This window comes from Sipha flava, unplaced genomic scaffold (assembly GCF_003268045.1).
Source record: "Sipha flava isolate LNK unplaced genomic scaffold, YSA_version1 324_pilon_pilon, whole genome shotgun sequence".
Lineage (NCBI taxonomy): Eukaryota > Metazoa > Arthropoda > Insecta > Hemiptera > Aphididae > Sipha > Sipha flava.
Window position 1 is genome coordinate 509,018 of NW_020273009.1, and position 17,221 is coordinate 526,238.

At 30.6% G+C, this 17,221-nt stretch overlaps 1 protein-coding gene across 1 annotated transcript in view; it reads right to left on the minus strand.

Annotated features, from left to right (window-relative positions):
• Positions 1–17,221, minus strand: part of LOC112686802 — a 252,933-nt gene that overhangs the window by 139,576 nt on the left and 96,136 nt on the right. The window contains exon 4 of the mRNA XM_025559239.1: positions 6,994–7,104. Within this exon, the coding sequence (XP_025415024.1) occupies positions 6,994–7,104 (111 nt within the window). The remainder of the gene's footprint in view (positions 1–6,993; positions 7,105–17,221) is intronic.

Here is a 17,221-nt window from a genome sequence, read left to right on the forward strand (position 1 = left end):
AATACGTTTAACATGATACTGTCATAATGAGTTGTAAAAGATGAACCGGTTTCAAGTATTAATTACTGTTATTAATTTTGTTTCATTCGAAAGTAATTCGAACACTACATTTTCGGTGAACAGGACGTATACTAATTTTTAATGAAACACACTAGATAGTCTGATAATTGTATCTTAGGTATCTTAAATTATTTATTAAAAAATATAAAATTACGTTAATTGTTCACTGTCCCGATGAAAACAATATTATTTAATAACACTCACAATAAAAGTAATGCTAAAATTTAATGTTAATAGGTAATATAAGTAATCATAGACAAACATTAAATTCAACACTATTAACTGTAATTTAATTAATTTCATCCCTACCCGAAAAATAATCACGAAACGTAATAATATATATAATTTATAAACGAATATTTATAAATTATATATATTTATTGCAAAGACAATTCCGATGTTCTTAAATTTAGTTCATAAAATAATAAAAATAATTGAGTTAAGAAACATTTGATTTCTTACACTATTTAGTTATTTTAGTTTTCAAAATGTCTATGATGGTTATGGTTCTAGAATAAAATATATCCGGAGAAATTTCTCTGAAAATAATATCTTCCATAAAATGTATATCAAGAAAAAAATATCTCCTGTAAAAAATGTATCAGAAAAAATAATATCCATTAATATCTAATGTAATTATAATGAAGCACTGGTTAGATGTGAGCTAGTTTAATAACACTATAGCTGAAAACCCATTCAAAATATTAAAATATTCAACCGTCTTAGATATTGACTTAATCAATTTTCGTTTTCTTACTTGGCGCGTAGGGTAATGAGGCGATTTAGGGTTCCCATTGGTTATTGCAACTAACAAATTTTATCCGCACATAAGACTTAAAAAATCATATTTTTAAAGATGTTTTCTTGTAATTAAACATAAATTGCAAAATTGTGAAATTTTATTTTAAAACTGCACACAAAAACACAAAGTACTTTCTTAGCTATAAGATTAAAAATATTTTTTAGTAGATAGATATTTAATACTTAAGATATGAATTTCGTGAATTATAATATATCGGCTATGTTTTCTACTGTAAACATTTCTTTCCTCGATATATATATATATATATTACTAAAGAAATATTTTCGGGTATATTATTTCAGAAATATTTTTACCTGATACTGTTAGTTGAATACAGTAGAATGTATGTGCCTATCAAAGGTTCACGTGAACAGATGTATGAGTGTATAAAATAGACGACCCAAACTTCAGACGTTCTAAATAATGTTATATACATATACGTACTGGTAAACAATATGGTGTAGGGTAATATCAATAGACTATTCTACTTGTTTGTAGATGAGAAATTCGAATATTACATAGTAAATTTTCCCCTTTTCCGCTCTCTCGATGTTTAAGCCAAAGTGTTCGATCACTCTAAACAGATTATTGACATAGTTTTGTGCAACGATGTGGGACGAAAAGGATCTACTTACTAAATCCTCGGCTTGAAAATGGAGACCACACAAGACCTTTAAAGGAGAAGTGTTATTTTCACACGTTAATTTAAAGGCCACCTCTCCCACTTGAATTTTATTAACGCTGCAGTCTGATAACAACGGTAACTCTTATCTATTTATAAATATCCATTATACGCACAGGGCTTGTACTACACAGTTTTTGAAACCATTACGCAGAGGGTATATATTTTTTTTTCTATTTCGGTATTATTTTTTCCAAAGATTAAATTGGCTTTTCTTATCTGTGTACAGTCGTTTCTATGTTTTTGTAGACGCCAACAAAACGAAATTTAAACGTTCCATTTGGGCGACGGCGCGTAAAATCGGTCCGAATTGACAGAGAGCACGTGTACAAAAGAAAGCTTTTTTAATGGCCGCGAGATTTATTATTTTTTACCCACGAGCCAGCAAAAAGACCATGGAAAATGCTGTTTGTCCACGTTATACTTTCTACGCAACCAATAACAATTCCATTTCAATTTTCTAGTAGAATTTCCGAACGAAATGAAAATTCTTCGGGTGTTATATTTTATATTGTATCATTGTTGTACAAAACCAATAATATTGGTTTTTGTACAACAATGATTATGATTGCACTGTATATATTATATACAATTATTCTAAATTAATTGGAAAATGCATTTGATTCTCCGTAATGGTAATCAAATTTTATTAAAAGAATTATTTATTTACAATGTTAATTTTTTATAACTTTTAAACCATTTTTGCATTTTTTTAGAGTATTTTTTGTTATTTTTTAGTTCATTAAATCCCAGTCCTTAGTTATCAATAAGGCTCGGAAGTTATTGAAGTTGCATATTGTTCTGTATACACTCGATTTATAGCACATCAAAGTAGAAATCCGAGCTATACAATATTCAGTTTAAAAATTGAAAATATTTTGCATAATTCGTTGATTTCTAAGAAAAATTGCATATTTCGTCGATTTTCATTGATTTTCGCATATTTGTACGCATATTTAATGTTTTATAAAAAAAAAATTTTCATTCTTAACCGATTTATTTTATATAAAAAATAATACTAATTATACACATCGCTAATAACATGGAAAACGTACATCATATAAAACTCAATATTATTTTTTGAGGTTATTTATTATTATTTTTTAATGTCTATTATAAGTTTAACAAAACTATTGATGGTACAATGCAATCAATAATTTAACAGATACTATACAACATATATTTATTTCGTATTTCACAAATAATGAAAATATATTTGCTTAACTACTTTATGAGTTCAATAAAAACTCAAACGCCAACCTATTATACGCCATATTTTAGTTTTCAATAATACAATTTTTTTTAATTATAGGTTTTTAATATGTATTAATTAACTTTTAATAAATAAATAAATATTTTTTTTTGCGTATTTCACACTTTTTCATGCATATTTTATCATTTTTTTGTGCATATTTTACCTTTTTTGGCTCCTATAACTTCCGAACCCTAGTTACCAACAATTACAACTGCGTTTTATATATTAAAATAGGAAAATTGAAATAAAATTTTAATTTTAATATTTTACAGTGCAGATCATTACATTAAATTCGACATCAGCTGGAAGTAAATTGATATTAAAAAATATGAAACTAAACTAAACTAAACATTAAACTAACTAAATTCATAAATTATAACTTATGTGATATCGAAGTTTGCGACCCACGCTGCATTACGATATTAATCAAATATTTTATTACAAAGTAATATTGTGCTTTTTGAAAAACATTTCAGAAATAAAAATTGTAGATGTTTAATTTTAAACTTATTATATATACAAAACAACGGCTATTCTTTTTTCTCTTTTTCTCTATAACGGTCGATATATTTATCGTAAAAAAAAAGTGCTGCAAACTGTTTTCTCCCTTTCTTAAATTGGATTGGCCAACCAGGCTGTATAAAGTACATGTCTTGCACGGGAAAAACGACCTAGGGTGTTTAGAAACCGAACGGCTTTTCCCGTCCCCTCCTACTCTTACAGATCTCACGTTACCCCGAATGTCCGAAAAAAAATAAAATAAGTAATTTATATTAAAGACGAAGGGATTCGAACGACTTACGATGTATTTCTCTTAGCCTTTATTTTCCTGAACCGTGATACAGAAGTTAGCCTTTGATGATTGATGTTTTTCCGGGAAAATCCTATACCGGATGTTTAAGGCATTCCATAGTTGGTTGCAATGTACAGGAGAGTATCATCTTGGAGAAGGGCAGGAGTAGTATTTACCAGATTATACCACGGTTCGTTGGCTTCCTGTTTGGAAGTGATAAATTTTAAAGCGCGAGACGCGACTCTTAAAACAGGATTGCTTTCAAAACGTAAATCAAAATACATAGCACCCACACATATGAGGGTGGATAAAACTACCTGGATAGCAGTCTTATTGAAAAAATATGTCGTGTTTCGTTTTAAATTTGTAATACAACTATAGCAGAGGAATCGACAAAATAAAAAGAATCAGCGTGATGCAATAAAGCGTTTATCGAACCTGTATCGATAAAGAAACTTCACGTATAGGTATAAACGTTGCTATGATCAACTTAATCAATAATAATAAAAAGTTATATTCTAATGTATAGCCCTATTAAAAGGAAATTTGGAAGACCATTTTTTTTCAATATTCAGTAAGAACAAAAATGAAAATAAATAGATTATATCTTTACTGGCCATTTTTTTAATAGTTATATAAAGACAGATATTAACAATTTATTCATCACAAAATGTATGAGAATTATAATAATAAAATTACTGTACTGTATAGGTATATATAGTTAAGAAGATCTGAGTACACCATATGTATTATGTAAATATGATTCTATGCATAAAATGTATTTTTTTCTCATCTTAACAAAAGATTTTTTGAGTTTTTACCAAATGGTAATACTATTTACGGGAGTACCGTTCAAAATGTACCCTATTTTTACGGGGTAAACTCTGCAGCATCACTAGTATTATTATTACTATGGTATGTACATGTAATGCAATTTCGTGTTTTGCATAATACAATTTATAGCCGAGCCAAGTATTGCCGTTAATCGAAACCTTCAGTTAATTTGAATTCATGGAATAATAGACTATTTCGAGCCGTTTACGGATTCGTTTCCAATAATTTATATTGTACCTTTAAATAAATGTATCAATCTATATATATATTTATTCAGCTTTCATAAAACATAATATCGAGTTACGTGATACCAAATCTATTATGTACGTCTAACTATAACACGATCAATCTGTTTAATATATTTGTAAACATTTTTGTTACTTTTTATTTATTTATTTATTTAGAAAATTGAGTTGACCAACAAGCGTAACGTCCAATTAAAGCTGAGCACTCCTAGCCAATACTTGAACCGTAACACACAGGTCTCAGATGGTTAAATAAGATTTCGCGAGAACTTACCATTTGAAGTTCTTTATGCGCCTCCCGGGACGACTTCACTCTTGGCAACTCGACCGGGGGACGCGTTTATCATTTTCGGACATAAGAAACGATTTTCCGAGTATAATTCAACCATATCATATGTTTTTTGCCGTTTTTTTCCTTTTTCAAAAACCCGAATACTGTATTATATGTACAAAGTCAATCCGTGATTATGTTTGCCTAAACACTGTATTTGTTTGATCGAAAAGATTACTCGTTTACCGAGAACAATGTACGATACAACACAACAAACAAGGGTAGTATCTCCTCCTATATTTCGTCATACTCTTTCGAGTGGACGCCTTTTTTTTTTGTGTGTGTCATTGTTCTCGCTACCTCTTTGTTTCGGATAAACGGAACGTAGCACTTTTCGAAATTAAAAGGGGGAAATTTTGTGAAGAGCACCGGACCGCGTTGTCAGCCAAACTCTTCACATGAAACATTAACTATAAAGGGTTCATCATTATCTCTAAAATATATAACATATTTTGATCCGTTCGTACAATATATGATTTTCGTATGTATATAAAAAGTCATAGATAGATACCATTCGTAAATAATTTGATTATTGCAGACTTCGTAAAATGAATCGGACTTGTGTCATTGAAAACAAAAACCAGAAATACACACATAAAAAAAAAAGTTTTTCTGTAAAAAGTTTTCATCGAATCACTGAGTAATCGAAATTTGAATTGCTAAAAAAGTTTCACACTTCAGAAGAATCACAATTTATCTTTAAAACTATAAAAATAAATCATATATTTTTGACAGTTCAAGCATTGCTGAATTTAAACTGTCTTCGGATGGAATGCAAAATATACGATATGTCTCTTGAGATTATTTCATTTCACATTGTTTTTACGTTAAAAATAATCAACGTTCCTATGTTTTTCGTATTATAACCTTGTCATTAAATTCAGTTAAATCCCTAGTATCAAATTTCTATAATGATAAACTTCAATAATTTTTGCATCTGCAATGTAGTTTGATATTTTTTGAAAGAAAATATTTTACTCTTTTCATCAATTTTAATGTATGTATAGTATACAAATACACTAACGCAGGGTTAAAAAAAACTTATAGCAGAAAAAAGAAAATCATAATATTATTTTTAAAAAGTAGAATATAAAAAGGTTCTGTTTCTTTGTAATATTTTTTCAATTGTTGAAAATAAATAAATAATAATAATATTACCATTAAAAATGTAGACTAACATAATTTTTAAAAATTAGTTTATACTTCAATATAATATAAATACACACACACACACACATTTATATAAGATTCATAAGAAAATACCCAATGAAAAATAATAGAAAAATCGTTTTGAGTAAAAAAAGATAAAATAACAATATTGACCTTTGGATGACAATTCACAATATATTGACTTACAAATAATATACTTTTTACACAAATACACATACAAACACGTACATATATCTACATAAATTGATTTTTGTATCTGTACATATAATAAATACTGATTTATATACCTAATGTTGGCTAGAAATTCTCGTCGATCTCTATACGCAGTAAGACATACGTAAAGGACGAACGTGACATTTCGTTTAGTCGTACGAAGACGACATTTTTGCTACTTACTCGTAACTTTCAAGACGTAATAGCCATATCGGGTCTAATTCAACCTTTTTTTTTTCACCAATTATATATTACAAATTCACCATGAAAGGGTGGTGTGGATGGGTAAGAGGATCGGGCATAGAGAGGAGAAACAGTCTATCATTTGCCTGAGAATTCAATATCGTTCGTCTACTACAAAGAGCACAAAAGGCAGCACGGATTGTCGTCCCACTATAGCAGCTCCGATCACCATGACAACACCGTGAGAGGAGGGGGTAACCCTCATTTGCCTAACTGACCACGTCCCTCCGTTAAAGAATAATACGCGTTTCGCAAAATTGTTTATGAAATTAACTATTTATGAAATAAAACACACAAATAAATGTATGTTTATGCAAAAGTACGAATTAAATCAAGCACTTATACAGGTAAAACGGCTCACTTACCCGTGCCAATTGCTTTTGCAGCTTAGAGTTCAGTGTTCTCTCCCTCTGCACGTTTCTTCGCTCTGCCGTCAACTCGGATTCTAGTTGCACGATTTTCGCTTCCAAATATTCCTAAAACAGATCATTAAATTCATTAACAAGAAACAGTCCGTTTAGCTAATGTATAAAAACATAATAATACAAACACACACACACACACACAATCGATATAACAATATCACAACTTATACTAATAATTATTTGTGCTTTATCATCCAGTGAACACACGACTGCTGATACCAATGTCAATAACGATTATAATACAAATATATAATCTTGGGTAAGTTAATCTAATGGTAATATAGAGAGCTTTATGTTAATTTAGTCGAGCGATTCATATTTTCATTGAGTTAACAGTTTGAAAAAAAATTTTATTTTTTAGCAGTATGTAGATGAAAGTAATTAATATCATTAAATGTGGATGAAAACGTTACTAGACGATTTAATTAAATGTTGCTTATTGGATTAAAAATAATGAAAATTAATAAAGTTAGTATAGAAGTTAAGTTTGAAAAATTAAAATTTACTAATTTATAAACTAAGAATGATATTTTATTGACTAATTAATTATTTGCCGTGTATACTGTAAACTTATAACTATGAACTATGTTCTAAATAAGTTATGCAGTATTTTTTCTTCTTTTTTTTAAATCGTAGTAGATGTGAATCTATACATTTTGTACAACTGTTAAGAGTAATATACTATATATTATCACATCCATTACGAAAGGCCCGATTCCGCAATAAAACAAATAATAGTTTCTATATTGTCGTTAAAACCGTAATAAATTGAAAGTAAATCAGTTGAATGGCCAACGTTCTACAATACGTATTTTTTATAGACGTAAACTTAAATATTTTACTGTAGTGTTGTGTATCAGGCAACATTGACAACGTTTTACTACGTTCAAAAACAATGAATTCTAGATGGATAAAAATATAAAAATATGCAAAATACTGAAAAAAAAATGTAGTTCAAATCAAACACAAATATTTAATGTTGTTTATGAAAAATATGAAGAAAAACCAAAACTTTTGATATCCACTTCAATAATATTAATAATAAAACAAAATAATGTATTTTTTGTTTTTTATTTTTGTTTTTAATAAACGGTAATAATGGTTCCAGCCACAGTTGTTAATAAGTGTGTAACGTCTAAATTGCCTTCCTCGTTAAAATTAGTTTGTTAACGTGTTTCATAAATTATATCTTAATATTACATCATAATATCGGACAATCAAAATCATTTCTATTCAATAGAATGGTAATATGCTTGATAAAATTGACAGCGATGCAGGAGGCACGGATAATAAAAACACGTAAAGGAAGGAAGTATAGGAGCAAATAAATTCTCGCGCGATTCTGTCAAGAATGAGTTAAGGGTTACATCCAATGAACCATACTATCCAGTCGAATTTGTAAAAAGGGGACATTATATTGTTGTAGGTAGTCGAAGTATAAACGAAAAACGACAACGAAACTAGCGAATCACATTTACGGCACACACAACAATTCTATTTTACGTAAAATATCACCTTTTGAATACACAAAATCAAAAACACAAAGGCTTCAAGTGACTTGGGAAAAAATGTAATAATTTATAGTTTAATCGTCGATGTAACATTACACACTGATATGCGGCGGTGATATCTACCTCGGTGTTTATTATTGATTAATAAAATAATGGGATTCTTCTAATTTAAATCGAAAATACGCCGCATTGATTACGTTGTACTCTGTTGTGTGCAGATCAGATGAAGATATTGAAAAGTTTTCAGCAAACCACGTTTTATTTTTTAAAAATTCGAATGGATTGTATCGTTGAAAAACGAATTCAATTAATCGAATACACTTTGAAGTATATGATTGAGTATAATGCTGCGGTTAAAACGGGTCTATGATACGGATCTCGATCAATGTCAGCGATCCGACTGACCAGTACACTTCTCGTGCATATTATACCCTACCATAAAATCTATACATTTGCAAGTTTATATACGAGTATATACCCTTTGGATGTAAAGAAAAAAAATACGTTTTGATACAACCAGACCGCAATCAGTCTTATTAAGGACTGCGCCAATAAATCTCTCTCTTCTTTTGATGTTTTCGTGTTGTTACGCACTACATACGAGGATTTCGAGAAACCGTGTAAGAAAAATGTACCGTGTGAAAAAAGCAAACGAGAATGCAGTGCGATGAAAAACAACCACGTGGGAGCATTGATCACAATAATTGGACGAACCGAAACATAGACAAACGATATCGCTTTATCTAATACATATATACACTTACACGGAAGAACGACGAAACGGTATGTATGTGTGTGTGTGTGTATGTGTGTGTGTGTGTGTGTGTGTGTGCGAAGATGGATAAGGCTGCAGAGGAAGGTTAAACGCCATCAATAACATCAAAAGTGATAGCAGCAACAAGCTTATTAGTTGGCGTTGATAAAAAATAATGTATTAAAATATTCATGATACAAGTTAATCCATTTTACTCATTTTGTTGGAGAAGCATCTTTCAATGATAATCTGATGACACCAATTATAATGATAAACACATTTATGATAAAAAAAAAAAACTTCTTTCTTTTCTTTTCACACTATGCGGATCACTATTCGAGTCTTCAATGTCTAACAAAGCTAATGTGTATATTCTTATCGTAGCTATATAAAATAATATATGTAAAGTAATCTATTGCTCGAATCCACATCAAATATACATAACACCTTTAGTGAACACAAACTCTAGTTTCTAAATATCCTCCAGAGATACACTTGGGTCCCGTAAGATTAATTGACCAAGGCCATGTCGTCAATCACTATAGAAACTATACGAAAAAAAAAAAAGAAGCAAAAACAAAACAATCTTTCAGTTGACAAATGTTTGAAATTACCATCACACCAGCTACTACATTAACGATAATAAGATACATTATGATTGATTTAAAAAACAATAAAAAAATACTTGGTGCAACATATGTTATTTTATATTATCTCAAATCCGTGATCATAATATATAAAATATTACAGCGGAGACTTAATTTTGTTGCACAATATCAAGAAATTTATTAAAATAACAATGTTATGAATGTAAAAAGTATATAATTGTATATATTATGTTAGACGTGCCAAGAAGAAATGCCAAATTCTTTGATAAAAATATATCACAAGCTATTTTTTAACATTTCCTCTACATAATATTGATTTGTTTATCTTGTCGCTAATTGGAAAATGTATTTTGTCATGACGTAATAGCACTTAAAGGCCATACCAATAGGTTGTTACTCAATAATTACATAACTATAACCGTAAACAATATTATAATATGTTTTTTCACACATATGAAACGTGGTCTTTATGCGCTCTTCAATTAATTAGTATTGTTTAGACGGCGAAAGATTAACTTAAATCATACGCCACTTAATCTAACCACCACATTTGGTGTATGCAAATCCAACGCATTAATACTACTCCAGTATCAGCTTTTTGATAAAAATATTTACATGATATCCAAGCGAAGCTATCGTATGCATGAAACTCGACTGAGTATACCTGTGGATATATATTTTTGTTCCTGTATTTTATATTAAGTGCGCACTTTCTCAAAAATAACGGAAACTAACAGGACTATTCCGGATATTGCGCGAGTGAAAAATCTTGTTCAAGTGTCATACCGCAGCACTACAGTTCGACGAGAGAGAACGAACAATACACCATAGTAAATATACGCGACCGTTTCTTTGCCATTTTTATATCATACTGTTACATAATAATTATTATTCGTACATCAATGTATACGAACGTAATATTAAACTACAAAAACCTAATATGTAATGCTGCAATAGTTTACTAGCAAAGAAAAAAGATGAAAAATGCATGTAGATACATCAAACGACGAAATTTGATATATTACGTTGTGTTAAACATTCCAAACATTTGAAAAATGTTGTTTACGCGGTGGCGACGGCGACGCCAAATTATAAAATTCGACGGAGCAGAGCTTTTCCGAGAACACCAAAAATAATGAACCAACCCTTTGATGTATTCTCGTCTAGTGTGCACACGCGGTTCTGCGGCAATAACGTTTTTTTCTTTATTGTATATTTTAGAAACGAGCGCGAGAAAATTGAAATAATCACTCAACCATAATTCGTTTTTGAATTCGATTGCTCGAATATACGTAATGGCTTGTTTAAAATTAATATCGTTCTGGATGAAATACGCACTTTACCGTGCAATACTCGTGCAAACCATATAATAATACAATTGCGTTTTCCTGAGAAAACATTTTGTGAGGACGTAAAAAGCTGTTGTTCTACCACCATATCTAGTATTCATACGTTCATATACATACAATTGATATAAGTTCTCGTATTGTCTCAAAGACATTTCTAACATTTTTAACAAGCACGCCGATCGTGTCATGGTTCTACTACAGTGACGAATATTATTAACATATTAACAAACACGTATTATTGTTTATTATTATTAAATTACAATTGTTGAGTATTTGGAGGGAGATTGTTGATTGAGGTATTATGACATAAAATTACTTTTAATACACTTGGACGTCCACAACTTGAACTTGAGCTGAGGGTTAAAATCGCATGAACGTATTTTTTCTTCGCTAGCACAGTACGTCTATACCATAGTCGTATTTGAAGCATAACGAGAAAAATGTATATTTCAGGTCCACCGACCACACACTACTACTACTATACAAGACGGACAAAGTACACAGCTACACGAGCATGCGGTAAACGTAAAATAATAAAAGTATTACATAAAACTAAGAAAATTTTTATCACGCAATGTTTAATTAAATATATGGACTACACTAAATTTTTGGAAAGCAAATGTAAAATAATGTGACTTTTATATGTTTACACAATAGTACATTTTTCGTTCCGTAATGTTTGCCGTGCATTTTTTTTTTTTTTTTTTTGACAATAACAATCGTTATTGAATTGTCCAGTACAAACCATGTTATTAATATCTTACTGCGATATTAATATATTTAATAAATTTAACGAGTATAAACTATTTTCTATATTATTTATAAGAAATCAGTTGCGAACTGAAATTGTTATATTTTTCAACCGTACACGGACAGGAGAGCACGAGAAGTTTTCTAAACAAAATATATGAGAACATGATCGTTATCTATATGTGATAAAGTTGTATTATATATTAGCCGAGTTTGAAAGTTCCGCTCTAAAGAAATCGTCAGTAGAATTCAAAGAGATATTCCCTCTGTAGTCATCGCTATGTTTGCTATCCTAATTGTCGTGTTATCTAGTCGATTGGATTCGCGTGCGCGTTCTATTCCACCATATTATATACTACCCAGTGCAGTGTGTGGAATGTATATTTTGTATTCTACTGTAGTAATACAAGTCGGTGTTAATCGTTTTCGTCGTGGTGCTGCACGTATTTGTACTCCAGAGAACTACGCGGAGCTGTTGCCGCAGCTGATGAGTATTATTAGAGTATAATACGTGCGCGCGCGAGGTCCGTGGCTTAAAACGCTGGAACACGACGGACGGACCAGAGGAGAGTGGACATTAAGCCCGGGACTTTGTACCGATGGGGCTGGTTCAATGTAAATATGCGCATCGTCAGGTGCATTAGGAAAGGATTAAACGGGGCCGGGACGTTGTTATTTGTACGCGTAAACTGCATAAGATAACGCCACGGGTGTAGTGTTTGATGGGAGGGGGATGGAGAGGTGAGGTATGACTGCAGCGACGTTACGGTGACAGGGCAGCGCACGTATTGTTTGATTAGTGTCCCGACGGGTGAGCTCACACGGGGTCGGAACATAATGGTATACATTTTTAAAATAAAATATTACACACGAAAGCCGTACGCCAGTTTACGATATTGTCACAACGATATTAAATTAATTAAATACAAAATTGTACATTTTAATAATCAAGTGTGAATTGGGTATTTTCGCGTATACTGCAGTTTGAGTTACGCTATAAGTGGTATAGTTGCTCTTCCGGAATGAACGCCATGGTATCGCAGCAATAAATCAACGCATGCGGTTTCAGTCCAACTCGCGCGACTGCTGTGACGGTTAAATCTACATATTTCATTGAAAAATACGAGGACGGACATGGCGAGCGGTCCATTTATCGACGCAGCATAGTAGTATTTAACGTGAATACCATACCTACATGCATACAAATACGAGTGCTTTGGTTTGTCAACAAGTTGAACGATGTCGACGAGAAATATGATGTAATACGCTTACAACGTGACACGTGTACCGGTACATTATAGGCGATGATCGAGAGGTGAACTTAGCATAGTATTATAATATAATATACATGAACACGCATGAATAGAATTACCACTGTCTCAGAATCGCGGACTGTTTCGTAAAGAACGTTTTCGTAAGGATCTCGTCGAGTTCAAATGCCGAAAATACGTCATGCTATAAATATACAACGTATTCTCGTATACTCATCACACATATTTATCGTACGTGTACATGTTACAGGAATACTAATATTGTTTTACACCAGGAATCATATCCTTAACAATACTTTGTATATAACCGTGGGAACGAAATTTCCAGCCGAACTTCGGCCCATGAGCATATGGAAACGATTCGAACAAATGTAACTACCAACGTATCATATGCAGAAATGACCAATTTTTATTTTTATCGAAAAAATGCACTCTTTGTAGGCTAATATCTAAAGAAAAAATAAAATACTAAAAACTAATGCAAATATTATGTAACATCTGGCGATATAAATATAAGTTGTCAAGCTATTATAATAAGACAAAAAACGCATGAATTTAATACTTAGAATTAAACAGAAAAAATTAAAGATTTTTATTTTATATATATATATATATATATATACAATATTTGAACAGATTAATTAAGTAACGAATAATTTAAACTCATAAGCTATTTATATTATATATCTTTTGAGTGTACAATGGTCTAGAAATATGATTTAAAGTACTTCCGCGATCTGGAATTAGCTCGTAAGATAACTCGTTGAACCACCCCTGGCTTACAGAAACCCCAAAAAAAGGTTAGGCCCGTATCCGTATAGTTATGGCACATAATATCCATCGGAGCCATTCCCGGTATTTAGGGATTATCATAGATGAGGAGAGTAACCATACGTTTTCGGAACTTTACGTACATAACTCTCGAAAAACGATTAACTGGATACATCCTAAGGGGCATGATTATTTATAGTAATTAAAATTTTTGTCAATATTAATATTTAACGTTCGTTTGGGTAAATATGATAAAAAATAAAAATAAATTAATAACATGACCGTTGGTCCTCGTGGCTTCTCAAGCCTTGAACAGCTAGGCCATAGTGTTCCCTGCAGCGAAATTTTTGATCCCTTACACACAGTAATATTATAATATGCCTCTGCCGAAACGCGCTCCTGCTCTCAAACGAATATACCATCAAAGCGCAGTCATTCCCATTCTCTCATCATAGATGATAACTATACTTTTACACGATACAACTCATCGTTAACATTTTTCATTTAAGAACTAAATTATTTAGTAATGCTAAACATATAAGGCACTCTCAAAGCTCAGAAATCGAAATGAGATTAATATCAGAGCGTGCAATGTTTTTATGAACATTAACCTCCCTCAATACTCGGCACGCACTAATTAATAATATTTTATTATATTAAAAAAAATAAAAACTTAGTCAAATTGGAAATTCTAACCCTTTATTATGTATTCAAATACATAATATATTAGATGGATTTATTTTCCATGTGCATTATGTAATTAAATGAAAATTAATTTTGTAAAAAAAAAAATATTTGAAGTTATCTTTATGCGATTAGATCATTGAAATTATATTGTGAGTATACACGTTTAAGTTGTGGTCTTAGTTTCGGTTCATTCAGGTGGAAATATATTAATACTCAAAGGAATAAGTATAGTAGCGGTGGGAATAGAGAGTAGGAAAAAATAAAAAAAGTAAACACGTAAATCCGTCATTGTCGTTGGCCGACGACTAAGGGTAAAGAACCGATTTATTATAACGTCCAAACTTCCATTTCACCGGTTAAAAAGGGGAAAAAATACATTTAGTTCTTAACTCATTTAAGCCTCGGAGGCGTAATTAAAACCGGAAAAGATACTACACGCCCGTTCGTCCGAGTGTATAGAGAGGAACTGCGTTTGTATTGTCTCTTTTGTTACTACTTACTTATATTATGTACATATATATCAAATTAAATATCTTCCGAAGTCTACAATTGCATCTTTGTATATATTATATAATTATTTTTGTATTTAAGAAGCTTAAAATCGATTATTATGTGCGCTGCTACTATTACATTGTACAAAACACGTTAAATTTTATCAGTTTATACGAGAACAATAATATTATGCTTATACACATCATATGATGATATAATGATATGCAATTGTAAAATATAATAATAATTTACAGACTCGTAGTTTGTACGGATATTTTGAATGTTATTTCATTCCGACGAATCATAATTGAACGAAATCCGCTCCGTTTAATACGTGATAGTGTCCAATAAGACGGAGGGATTGTCGAAAATACATTAAATCTCAAAATTAATTTCATTCATTTTGGGCTTCCTGTGCACCTATGCATTCTGTGTTTTGTGCGCGTATGTAAGTCTGTGCGGATATAGTACGTCAGGTGACAGTGCGCCAACGGAGATAAAGCGAGCTGGTATTTAATATTCACAAGTTTTACTGATAACTCAGTTAACACCTATATATACTTATTTATATATATATATATATATATAAGTTCGTTTCAAACGGCTTTGAAGTATCATCGTAATCCACCTTAATGCTACAGAATAACAATTTCTACAGTTGACGTATACATATATTATTAAATGAAATGAATCCAACTAAATCCAACAATTGAATATTCGATTTGTAATTTTCAATAATAACAAAAATAATAAAAACTTTTACGTGCAAAGTTCCAATGAAAAATAATAATAATTCCAGATGTTACATTATTATAGTCGCCTGTCGGTACGAAACAAATTAACTTTGAAACAATGTTTGCATATACCTACATTTTTTTGATGTAAATCTTTAAATCCAAAATTAATGTTTTCTCTTTTTTAATTCCAAATAATATAATATCATTCATTTGTTCAACATTTTACTCGTACATGATAATATTAATATTATGATTCGATAAAGATTAAATTCGGTATACATTGCAATAATAAAAGCTAATAATTGAAAACATTAAAGATATGATTCGTATAAAAAGGTGGACAGTCCGTTTTCGAACAAAACCGTACCCTTCTCATTTCGGTCGATTCACTTTTCGACCAAATTTAAATAGATCGATTTCCTTTTCGACCTAAACAAAAATGTATATAATAAATTAAAAATAATAAAATAATGATAGTGATTATAATAATGAATACAATGTTTGATTATAATTGAAACTACTATAATATATTAAAGACGATTCGGGGTTTTAGGTTCACATACAGAGCATAATCCCATTTGCAACAGTACCAAGATTTGTATAAAAACTAAGTTAGGCTTAGACTATAATTCCCCTTGTGGCAAAGCCCCATTCCCCCGAAAAGTGCCACACAGTGGCACTCGAGTTGGTGAGTGGATCCGGTAGGCGTAACGAACGAAGTCCTACAATTCTTAAAATCAAAGTTTCGATTTTTCGAAAAAAAAAATGCAAACAATTTTCATTACGATAAGAGATCAAAACTAGATAAAATATATAGTTCCCTTTTATATTAATATTTGAATAATTATTGAGAACAATTTTTCATAATTATTTTATTTTTAATTTATTACATACATTTTTGTTTTGGTCGAAAACAACCATACCCAAAAAGGTATCGTATAAAAGGGATCGTTTCGATCCACGGAATAAACTGATTTAATATAGATATTGATGTAATCATTATTTACTTTATATTCTTATCGATTATAGAAAAAATTAAAAATTATATTATTATTTGAGCTTATATTCTACATATGTTACTATAGCAATTAAAATCTACACGAGCCGAGTACAATACAAATATTGTTATAATATTATACTCGTATATTATCTCATACAGGAATTTTAAATGTGTTTGCACATTAGTTGAACAAAAAATATTTGGTTAGGTTAGTTTTTTTTTAACTACAGTTTCTTTT